This window comes from Octodon degus, unplaced genomic scaffold, assembly GCF_000260255.1.
Source record: "Octodon degus isolate 3935 unplaced genomic scaffold, OctDeg1.0 scaffold00007, whole genome shotgun sequence".
NCBI classification, from domain to species: Eukaryota; Metazoa; Chordata; class Mammalia; order Rodentia; family Octodontidae; genus Octodon; species Octodon degus.
The window spans coordinates 32,697,338-32,709,014 of NW_004524583.1; the positions used below are offsets into that span (position 1 = coordinate 32,697,338).

The following is an 11,677-nucleotide window of genomic DNA, read 5'->3' on the forward strand; positions in this document are numbered from 1 at the left end:
CGTAGTACGCAGGGCAGCTTTTTCCTACCAACAAAAATGTTACTTGCCCAGACTAGCCGTTGCTGAGGATGAGAAAGCCCGTGGCAGTGGCCAGGGAGGTAGCTCAGCGGCATAAGAGCCGGCCTGGCAAGCAGAAGGTCCTGAATTCAGTCCCTGGCACAAAAACCCCAAGAACTTGTGGTGGAAGCATGCAGCTTTGTCGTCTCCTGTGGGCCGCACTGACAGCGTGTCTCGTTTCACCTGCGTAACCCTAAGTACGGCGGCCGAAGCCAGAGCTTTCATACTGAGCTACGCCCCCAGCCCTGACTTACTGAGACAAGATCTTGCTGTACTGTCCAGGTTGATCTCGAACTGAAGATCCTCCTGCCTCAGCCACCCCAAGTGCTGAGATTACAGGCATGCATCACACCAAAACCATATTAGTAATTTTTACTTAATTATCTTGTCTGAGATAGGGTTTTGCTCTGCAGTTTAGGCTGACCTTTAGCTCACTTTGTATCCCAGGCTGGCCTCAAACTCGGCAGTCCTCCTGTCTCAGCCTCTCAAGTAGTGGGATTACAGTTGCGCACTACCACGCCTGGCTTAAATAATTCTTAATTAGTTGCTAACATGCAAATTTCTGGTTTCAGATGAAAATAGTTGACCCGGCAGTTCTGGGCCTGTTTTCCAGTAGGTCTTATGCTCATTAGTTATTAACTCCTGCTATCCTACATCTATCGGTTTGATTGATGAATCCCAGCAGGCATCTGGGCTTGTGAATCACCACCCCCTTTTTTTGTGTTTTTTTTTTTTTTTTTTAAATATTTATTTACTTATTTAGTGTGTGTGGCCAGCTCAGCCCACCAGGGGGCGGGGCCGGCTGGCATGTGGTGCTGGGGGATTGAACCGTGGTCCCTGTGCTTTGCTTAGCTTAGCTTGTTCTAAGTAGGTGCTTTAGACCACCGAGCCATCTCACCAGCCCACCACAGTGGTTTTTTGAGACCGGGTCAGGCTAGCCTTGAACTTGCAGTAATCCTCCTGCCTCTGCCTCCCAAGTGCTGGGGTTACAGGCACAAGCCTGCATGAAGAAACATCTTTTGGACTCGTGTGCCTGGCCAATAGAAATTAAAAACTTTAGCCAGGGGTGGTGGTACATGCCTAGATGAGGCATGATCAAAATATACAGTGAATATACCAAAAAGTTATGGGGTTTTTTGTCTTTTTTTTTTTTGGTGGAACTGGGGATTGAACTCAGGTCCTTGGTGCTTGCCAGGGAAGCGCTTATTCCACTGAGCCATCTCCCCAGCCCCAGTTTGTCTTTTTGAGACAGGGTGTCATTGTGCAGTTCAGACTGGCCTTGAGCTCACTTTGTAGCCCAGGCTGGTCTTAAACTCGCAGTGACCCTCCTGCTCGAGCCTCCCAAGTGCTTAGGCAAGTGCCACCATGCCCAGCCTAGAAATTCTTAAATTACAGAAAAGATTGTCGGTAAACTCCTTGAGGGCCAGGGATGTAGCTCAGTGGCTCAGCGCTGCTAGCAAACACCAAAAAAAGAAAATAATCAAAACAAAACAAACAAACTCTCTTTTGCTTCAGACATACTTGTGCCATCATTCCTAGCAATTTCTGAAGAGCTGACTTCATGAGGATTACTCAGACATGATAAAAAATACAGTGAATGCACCTGCAGGTTGACATCCACTAGGAAGGCAGGTTCATAAAAATGAGTGTAGCCGGGAGTGGTGGCGCATGCCTGTGATGCCGGCACTCAGGAGGCTGAGGCAGGAGGATCCCTGAAGAGTTCAAGGTCAGGCTGGGCTCCATAGTGAGTTACTTGGGACTAGGGAGGGCTCTAAAGGGCAATATTCCCTTATATTTACTTTCAAGTGTCAGGGGGAAAGCAGGAGTTTCACCTGTGAACTATGACCCTCTACCCCGTGTTGGCCCACTTCAATTTGCTCCAATCACCTCTCTCTGTTACTCTTCCCCGTTCTCTAACCGCAGCCATGACGCGATCCAAGGGTTTGCCTCCGCTCTTAGCTGCATGATGTTCAGAAGGGCGAGGCTTGAGACTGTCTGGTGATTCACAAGACAGCATCTCCAAGTCTTTCTCAGGGCTTGTCAGCTGCTCCAGGAATTCTTCTGAATCTTGCTGTTGGTCCCTCGTGTCAAATTTTACGGTTTCATTGGTACTGCAAAGGCATAATAGAAAAGAGTAAGGAAAGCACTATGTAAGGTTGAAGAATGCTTTCAACATTTTTGTTCTTTTATTTGGGTATACAGAGGTATTTCTGAGGGAAAAACAGACAAGAATAGGAAGATACTGAGAAGAATGGAGACCTTGTGCTTCTCTCTGACTGAGACAATATACTTGGGTTACAGAGGAGGTGTTACTAATGAGTTACCTTTAAGGAGTGCCAGAACAAGTTTCATCATTTTACAAGCAGTCAAATTATACTTGCTTTTTGGCCAAATGTGGTGGCACACACCTGCCTTGGGAGGCTGACGCAGGAGGCTCACTGCGAGTTCAGGGCCACGCTGGGCTACAAAGTGAGTTCAAGGCCAGCCTGAGCTGCATATTGTGACCCTTTTTATTTTCGATGCAAGATTTTGCTACCCATTTCAGACGCATAGTGATCCTCCTGTCTCAGCCTCTCCAGAGCTGGGATTACAGGTACGCGCCACCACCGCATTTCCTGGGCTGCACGGCATGTGGTACTGGGGATAAAACTCGGGTCCTTGCCTTGCCAGGCAGCACGTAGAGCAATAATCTATCTCCCCAGCCCCAAGCCCCTGTCTCATGGGGCCAGAGATAGAGCTCAGCAGCGCAGCATGTGCCTAGCAAGTGTGAGGTCCTGAGCTTAATTTCAGAAATAAAGTAGAAATATGTCTGTTCATGGCATTAGAACTAGAATTAGAAAGCAGTGTTTCAAAGAACTGTTAGATTTTCGTCATCGCTGTACTAGTCTACATCCAGCTGTGCGGCAGACCGCTGGCTGGGTGTCACTTTGGTACAGGACTGTGATGGAGAAGTGTGCACAGCTCTTGCGAACTTTTCTCCCAGAGACCGTGCCTGGCGTAACAAGGAGCTCAGGCCCGCAGAGCAGCTCAGGTACCTGGGCACATCCTTCCGCGGCCCAGCACCGGTGCCTTGGCCCTTCTTCCTCACAAAGTCCTCCTGCAGCCCGGCCTGCCGCAGCGCAGCTCCGTACCGCTGCTCCACTTCTTTCCGGGCAAGGTCCTGCAGAACAAAACTTAATCTGCTGTAGCTGCCTCCCGAATTACCAGATGCTCAATTAGTTTCCTTATAATCCTGCTCCTAGCCTCACCCTTAGTGCTGGGCCCAAGTTGGCAGACAACTTTCCTAGAGCTTTTTGTCTTCAAGTCTTAGTTTGCAAGCTCCCCAAGGATCTCGCTAAAACGCAGAGTCAGGTCTGGTCCAGCTTCTTGTACTGTGCTCTGCTCACCTTGTACACGTTCTTCCTACTTTTATTTGGCCCACACTCGCTCTAGAGCACATTTCCTACCATTGGTAAAGGTAACAGCTTGCCACCTTTAAAAAAAAAATGCGTTGCCTGGCAAGGGCCCGAGTTCAATCCCCCGTTCCGCCAAAAAGAAAGAAAATGCAGGGCTTCTTCGTGCTGCGTGGGGCTCAGATGTGGCCTGCAATTCTATTATTCTAGTATTTCCAGCACTACCAGGAGATGCCAGCTGGTAATTTGGGAGCAGTAAAAAAAAAAAAAATATCCTTCCCCCCAAGTTAGCTGGGCATAGGCACACTCAGCTGAAGCTACTCAGGACATTGAGGCAGGAGATGGCAAGTGTGAGGTGGCCTGGGTAACTCCGTGAGACCCTGGAAAAGGGGGAGACTGGAGAGTAGGTCAGTGGCAGAGCGCTTGAAAGCTGCCAGGTGTCGTACCCCAGCAGTCTCGGTGCTCAGGGGCTGAGGCAGGATGGCTGCACACCCAAGGCCAGCCTGCACCGCATGGCAGTGCTCAGGCCCAAAACCAAATAGAAATACATAAGGAAATAAATAAATGAAATTTAAATGCGAACAATCATGATGACTAAAAAATTAACAGAAAGCTTACTCAGACACTTAACAAAATAAATATTTAAGAGCAAAAATCATGGCATGCTTTGTATCTTTCCTAGCGGTGGAAGGCCTCTTGGGATCTGAAGACCACACTTGCTGCTTTCAAGGTCATATCTAAGGGCAGAAGGCCAGGACGGGAGGTTTTCTATTTGTCCGGGTAGTGGGCACTGAACCCAGGGATGCTGAGCTGGGTGCCCAGCCCCTGTCATCCTTATTTTGAGATGGGGTCTTTCTGAGTTGCCCACTGCCTCCCAAGTAGCTTGGGTTCCAGGCATCTGTACCACACCTGGGCAGCAGGAGAGGTGCTAAGTAGATCTAAGGCTGCCCAGCCTGTGTGTACATAGGGTTATGGGAGTGGGGCTGGATTTGACCAGCACATGCCCACATTAAGCTCTAGCTGGGAATGAGCTAAGGCCCAGCAATTAGAGCCAGTCCCTAGGGAACCCCAAGTTCTGTTTGAAACTCAAGAGTAAATGGAGGGGCTGGTGAGATGGCTCAGTGGTCTAAAGCACCTACTTAGAACAAGCTTAGCAAAGCACAGGGACCACGGTTCGATCCTCCAGCACCACATGCCAGCCAGCCCCACCCCTGGTGGGCTGAGCTGGCCACACACACACACACACACACACACACACAAATAAATAAATAAATAAAAGAGTAAATGGAGCCACAGAACCTGATGCAGCCCAAAATGATTGGGACAGTAGCTTTTCTGGGCCACGCAGGTAGCTCTACGGCTTCCTTAGGGAGGACACCCAGGGACTCGCTATCCCTTACAGTATCGTCACCAGTCTGCCTGAAGCCACCTCATTGGGAAAGAGCTTCGTGGGGTACATGTGTGTACCCGAGCCCTTGAAGAGCTATATTTAGGGAAACATGATAGGAATAAAGACTTAGAATGTCTGAGTTATGGAAATGTTTAACACTCACATTGAAATTGTTTCATAATCTTGGGAGCCCTTTCATGCAAGGCAGAAAGAAATGACAGTGAAGTTTTACCTTGGGAACTTGCTCAAAGAGATAGGGCCTTGTTTGTATTCTCTTGTTCATTTCTTCTAGTTCTTTCTTATATTCTTTTGCTCTTTTTCGGTCATTGTTCCTGGAATTAACAAGATTTCTAGAAAGATTTTCATCTTTTCTAATCTAGAACACCATCCATTCCAGTTAAGCAGAGTAACCAAAGTACATTGTAAATTCCTAACTTCCTGGCAAAATCCTTGAGTCCTGTGATCACAGACGCCAACACGAGAACTCCAGCTTGCCATTTTTCTTTCAGTCTTCCTGGAACCCAAGACAGCCCTTGCACACATGCATGAGACACCTACCGGTGTTCTCTCAGCTTGGCCCTGAACACCTCCTCGAGGCTTTGGTGGGGGTCCGCAGCTTTTGCACGCAGGGCCACAGACTTGGACAGTGCGTGGCGCTTCTTTCTCTGCATCTCTAACCACCGAATACTCTCCTCAGCCTTCTCCTTTTTCTCAAGTGAACTTCTAAAGGGGGACAGCAAGAACAAGGGCACATGTCCTGGGTGTGTTTGCGAGTGACTTTAATCATCTCTCTGGAAGTATGAAAGAATTTACCAATGTGGGCATGTGAAAAAGAACATTTTGGGACTCAGTCCACTGGCAGATGGAGCCTCTTCACTGCTGTGAGCCCGGAGATTTCCTACCCCAGGAAAAATTCATTAACTGAGGTGGGTAACATATGAGCTAAAATATGCTTAAACAGCTAAATATTTATCAGATTTGCTGGGCTTGCACCATGCGCTACTCACTCTGTTTCCTGCAAACCACCTATGTGCCATATGAGGTGAACAGGGAAAACCTCCTCCCACCCAGGAAGAGACAGCGGCTCAGAGAGGGTGAGCCACTTGTCCAGAGTGACCTAGTATGCCAACTGAAAAGCCAGGCTTGGAGCTAGAACTTCTGACTCGCAAGCCGCTGTCCCCATTCCTCAATCAGCAGGCTAGAAGACACTTGGGTTCAGGCTTCCTTGGAAATACAAATTCACATTTAAAAAATAAATAAATAATATGCTTCCCCAGCAAGCGCAAGGGCATGAGTTCCATCCCCGGTTCTGCAAAAAAAAAAAAAAAAAAAACTAGAAATGGGCCTCCTTCAGTATAGACAATTTGGAATCAATCTGAAGCACTGACTTTTTGACTTACTCTATTCAAGGTGTTCTGTGGAAACACAAGCAGGATGTCGTGTATGGATACGCATGTGCTCAGGGGACAAGGAGAACAAGCAGCAGAGTTCACTGTGCTGAGCTGGAAAGCAGATGTGGTGAGCTCCACAGGCCTCTCCACCAGGCTGATGTTATGGGGCCTCTGCAGACTGACGCTTTCAGGCCTGGTCAGTAACTCTGTGAGACTCACAGATTCTAAATCCACTGGGAGCACTAAGAGGTACTAGGTCGCCAGACTTCCCTGGGGCTCAGCTGCTCACTGCATGGTGACACCCCTACACACACACACACACACACACACACACACACACACACACGCCTCAGGTCTTGTGCTCAGGCAGCATATGCTCAGTGTTTACTGGCTTGTCCATATTCCAGGCACTTTGAAGTTGTCTTCATTGCGCCCTGCACACAGCGAGTCCCCATATTTGCTAGATGACGGTTCAGTGCTGGCCACACCAGACAGCCCTGGTCACAGAACCCCTTGGCCCCAGATCAGGGCACCGCGAGGCCGACCACTCACCTGACTGCAGATGCCCTCCTCCTGGTGGCGTCTGTGATGTGCACAGGAAGGGTGTTGACAGAAAGCGAGGCAAGGCCACTCAGAGAACGGCTCCCAGGCAGCGGGGTAGCAGGGGGCTGTAGGGAACCCTACAAGAAAGGAAGTCCGGTATTGGCGCCAGCGCCTGTGGTCCTGGGTTTTGTCTGCAAGAGGCTGCACTGTCAGTGAAAGAGTCAAAACAAGAATCTTCTTCCTGGGAACACCGCAGGGACAGCGGGAGGGGGCACGGCGGGGACAGCGGGACATCAGGGTTAGAAGCCAGGCCAAGGTGTAGACATATGCTAAAGTTGCGATCAGACGAGAGCGCTTCAGAAGTGCTACCAGGGTACTAGCACTTGATCCCAATTCTCAGCCTCCCAAGCCTGCCTGGACTTACTTCTGTCAACCCCTCGGAAAGAGAGGGACAGAAGGCAGTCCTCCTGTGTGGGTGTGTTTATCCCTGAGGTGATGTTCTGTTGTTGTTTCGCTTAGTGAAGATGAGGCTGGCAGGAGAAGTACTTCTGGGACATCTGGCCCACGCTGCATGTCAGGCCCCAGGCCCCAGCCCTCCCGCTACGACCTGGGCTCTCTCACCAGCCTCCCTCCAGTGTCCCCGGTGTCACAGGGCCTCGGAGGGTGCCGGCACAGGCTGGCAGTCCTCAGCAAGAAAGGCTTGTTGCGAGTCGCCTCTCGGGTTTCCCTTCCCCTGGCAGCTCTCTGCTGGAAAGCCCTGTGGAGGGCCTCGTGGTCAGGGACGACAGCATTCACCCGAGGCTGGAATCCAAAGTCGGTCTGCAGGAAGCCAAGCTTCCTCTCCTGAGTGCGGGCGGCCGTGCGCGGCTGTGAGTCAGGCCGGCTGCTAGAGGAAGCAAGAGGAGAGGAGGCCTTGCCGAGCGTGTCTAGGGCCCGCATCTGGATGCGAATTTTCCTGAAGAGCTCAGCTTCTGTGGAGAAAGAGTCAGAGCGCTGATGGGTGAGAGGCTCCAAACCTCACACCAAAGGGTCTGGTCACCTGCCCACCCGGTGGACTAGCAGTAGTGAGCTGAAGCCAGCCGCTAACTTCCTGGGAATTTGGTCAGCCTGCTGACACCATAGGGGAAGTCTGCAGCTAACAACAATGCGTGTGAAGATGGCAGACGTGACAAAGCAGCTTGCCGTGGTTCTTTGCCACAGCGCTCACGACTACACGTCGCCCAGGACTCCGCGGCTGGAGCAATGGGCTGAGGCAGCACTTTCTGAGGCCCTTGTTCAGGGTGGAGTGGAAGGAAGCTGGCCAGCCACCTGCCCCTCCTGGGTGCCTTGCTCTCCGAGAAGAGCCCCGGGGCCCAAACCGTTCCTCAAGTCTCTCCCTCTCCTCAGTCACTGCTTCTCCACTTCCGCCTCTTGAACTGCTTTTCACTGTCCCTGAGCTTCACAGCCGCTCCACTCCTATCATGTCCCCTGACACAAGACCCTGCTTGGTGGCTTCTGCGTCAGGCGGTAGGCAAGGCAGGTTGCTTGGGGCTGGCACTGCTGATCTCTACCTTTCATGCCTGAGTACGTTCTGGCTCGATCTTATTTAGGGGAAAGAAGGTAACAGAGCAACCTCCATCTAGTCTTCCCACCTCTTGCTATCCCTGCCACTGTCACAGCGACTGGAAGCTGGTCACGACACCCTACCCAAAGCCTGCCAGGGGCTGTCCAGTGCCCTCCGGACAAAGTCCACACTTCTGAGGTGGCCCAGGCAGCCCCTCAGGACAGGCCGGTGTGTCTGCACTCTCATCCCCCCTCTTCTCTAGCCTCTCAGCTTCTTACCCCCACACTGCATCTCTGCCTGCCCCCAACTCGCCAGGGCCCCTCTTCGCACACGCCCTCCCAGGGCTCTTGTCCTGGGCTCCTTCCGGGGCTGCGCCCTCTCCCCCCCCCCCCCAGTCAGTGTCTCTGTGACGCTCCCAGAGCCGCATGGCTCCACTAACCCTTGTACAGTTTGTTCCTTACCAGTGAGGCCTTGTCTGTGGCCGGCGCTGCTGGGTCTGCACACTCCAAGTCTGTTTACTCACCACAGAACAGGCTTGGTGAGCAGCACGTAAGACGGAAGAGTGCATCAAGCCCCAGGTACCCTTTCTGTTTTTTTTTTGAGGTTCTGGGGGTCTCAGGCCAGGTAAGCGCTCTGCCACCGAGCTACATGCCCAGGCCCCGAGAACAAATACTCTCTGGAACCTGTACATGATCAGGGACTTGGAGCTACCTCGCCAAGATGAGGGCAGCTGGCCACAAGTGGCGGCAGCCTGGGCGGCCCTGGGCGTCTCACATCTTGGCTCCTGCACTTAGGCAGCATAGAGGCCTTCTCGTGAGTCGGGAGAGCTCAGCGTGACACGCCTGGGGTCACTGAAGACTGAGCACAGGCCCCCACCTCCCTCGAGCCTGCATGGAGCATGCGGGCCCCACCCGTGAGCACGCACAGTGTGTCCAGGCTGGGTTCACTAAACCCCTATAATGCCTGCTGGGGCCCCCAAGCAGGAGGTGGCGATGGGATAAGGATGTCTTTACCTTCAAGTTTGTCCCCAAGAGCTGGCTCCAGAACGGACTTTGGGATCCTGCGGGTAGCTTTCCTCTGGGGGGCCTTGGCCTTACCCACAGCAGCCAAGTCCCTCTGTCGAGCGGCTTCTTTCTGCTGCTCTTCCTTCTCCAGGAAGCTGAAGGGCTTCAGGGATGACAAGAGCAGTTCCTTCCTCCGCTGGATCCCTGCCCGCCTCCGGGCCTCACTGCGCTCTACCATCTCCTGGTACAGGGGCAGGTAGACGTGTGCTGGCACAGGCTGTGCCCGGAACTGCCGGTGGCACTCAGCCTCCTCCTGGCCCTGCCTCTGGGCCCGCTGCCTCTCCTGCTCAAAGGAGGCTGGTGAGGCCAGCCACTGCGCTTTCTTCTGGGCCTCCCGCAGGGTCATGAGGAACGGACGAGGGACGGTGATGGAGGATGCCCAGGAGCTGAGGCTTCTTCGCTGGGAAGGAGGCCCAGAGCCCGAGGGGGGCCGGGCCTGGGCCCTGGGCCCGGCACAGGGGAGGCTGCTCAGGGAACTGCACCGCCTCGTGGAACCACACCTGCGGGGCAGAGCAGACCTGTGTACGGAGGACAGGCTGTCGGAGGCCCGCTGCTCCCGCCTGCTCCTCCAGGCTACATGGCGGCTCCCAGCCCACCTCCCATCTCACAGCCCCACAGGCCTCCCTCTCCCCCAGGCAGTCCTGGTTGCCCATCAGTAGCTCTTCAAAACTGAGCCATAAATGGCCAATCTGCATTTTTTTTTTTTTTTTTTTTTTTTTTTTTGTATATGAGAGAGAAACTGCAATGGGGCACAATAGGGACTCAGGAAGATCCAAGTTAAAACCTTGCTTCAAAACCAGGCATGGGGGCAAGGCCTGTAATCACTTGGGAGTCTGAGGCAGGAGGATCACCATGAGTTTGAGACCAGCCTGGGCTACAAAGTGAGTTCAACGCCAGCCTGAACTACATAGTGAAACCCTGTCTCAAAAAGACAACAACAAAAATAAAGAAAACCTTGGGGCCCGGGAGATGGCTCAGTAGAATAATTACTCCCCTGGCAAGCACAAGGGCCTGAGTTCAGTCCCCAGGTCCACCAAAAAAAAAAAAAAAAGAAAGAAAGAAAGAAAGAAAGAAAGAAAGAAAGAAAGAAAGAAAGAAAGAAAACTTTGCTTCATTCAAGGAGATTATGGAGCCAAAGAGGAAAGTGATCGATGACGTAGAGTGTGCCTAAGGAGAGTCACATGGGGAGAAGACACTCTCTCAGGCTTTCACAGAGAGCACATTGGCCAAGCAATGGCCGTGACTCATCCACATGGCTGACACTGACAAAGGATCTACAATCTGAGGTACAGGATCTCAGGATAAATCCTGAGGGGATTTCACTGACCTTCTCAGACCCAAAAGCTACAACTCTTGTTGCACAGGTCCTGCTTTACCTTGGTCTTAACCATCCAGTAGAAAAGTATGAAGACGAAATATAGGAAGTAAAGCCATGTTGTTATGTTGAGCTGTGGGGGACTCAGGTCAACAATTTCTGACATTGCCAGTTAAACAGAAGACCCAACGCTATTATGGGCTACTGGACTCTTTTAGAATATTTTGCTGAGTTTACACACCTATAATATTCAATAACGGAACTTAAAAAAAAATGGGGTATAACTATGAATGTCCATTTTGTATCTGTGTATTCAAAGTGGTTGGGATAGATACATAGTTGCATTCTCTTAATGAATAGAATGATTTGTTCTAATGGTGTTTGTAAATAGGATCACAAGTCTGCATCTTGTACAGCAATTAACCACTAAGAAGAATATATGCAGTGTAGTATTTGTTGAAACTGTACTTTCGATCTGATTTGAAACTGTCTCATTGCTATATGTTTATCAATAAAACTTTGAAAACAAAAAAAAATTATAAAATCCTAGGAGCAGGGGCCGGGGAGATGGCTCAGTAGGATAAGCGCTTGACTGACAAATGCAAAGATCTGAGTTCAATCCCCGGTTCCGCCAAAAAAAAAAAAAAAATCCTAGGAGTAGGTTTTAAACCACTGTTCTTGATCCTTCATTTTGTTTTTTAATTCAATGAGACTTTTTGATGTGTGTATATGTGACATGCATGACAATCTTTGCTGTTCCATACATCGTCAATTGTATGCAAGTTATGAATATAACACATTTTTATTTTATATAAAACAAATAAAAATTAAATTAAAAAATAAAAAAAGAAAACTTTGCTTCAGACATTGAAGTTTTGCATTTCTTTTTTTTATTTTTTTATTTGTTTTATTTTTATTTTTTCAAAGTTTTATTGATAAACAGATAGCAATGAGACAGTTTCAAATCAAATCGGAAGTACAG

At 50.4% G+C, this 11,677-nt stretch overlaps 1 protein-coding gene across 1 annotated transcript in view; it reads right to left on the bottom strand.

The window, feature by feature from the left end:
• Window positions 1-1,522: 1,522 nt before the first annotated feature.
• The window catches only part of Fam161b (family with sequence similarity 161 member B), a gene marked incomplete at its 5' end in the record, with an annotated part of 15,330 nt that continues 5,175 nt past the window's right edge, over window positions 1,523-11,677 (bottom strand). Inside the window, 7 exons of the mRNA XM_023703491.1 lie at window positions 1,523-2,168; window positions 3,093-3,217; window positions 5,072-5,171; window positions 5,398-5,562; window positions 6,783-6,910; window positions 7,395-7,744; window positions 9,330-9,880. Of these exons, the coding sequence (XP_023559259.1) occupies window positions 1,907-2,168; window positions 3,093-3,217; window positions 5,072-5,171; window positions 5,398-5,562; window positions 6,783-6,910; window positions 7,395-7,744; window positions 9,330-9,880 (1,681 nt within the window). The remainder of the gene's footprint in view (window positions 2,169-3,092; window positions 3,218-5,071; window positions 5,172-5,397; window positions 5,563-6,782; window positions 6,911-7,394; window positions 7,745-9,329; window positions 9,881-11,677) is intronic.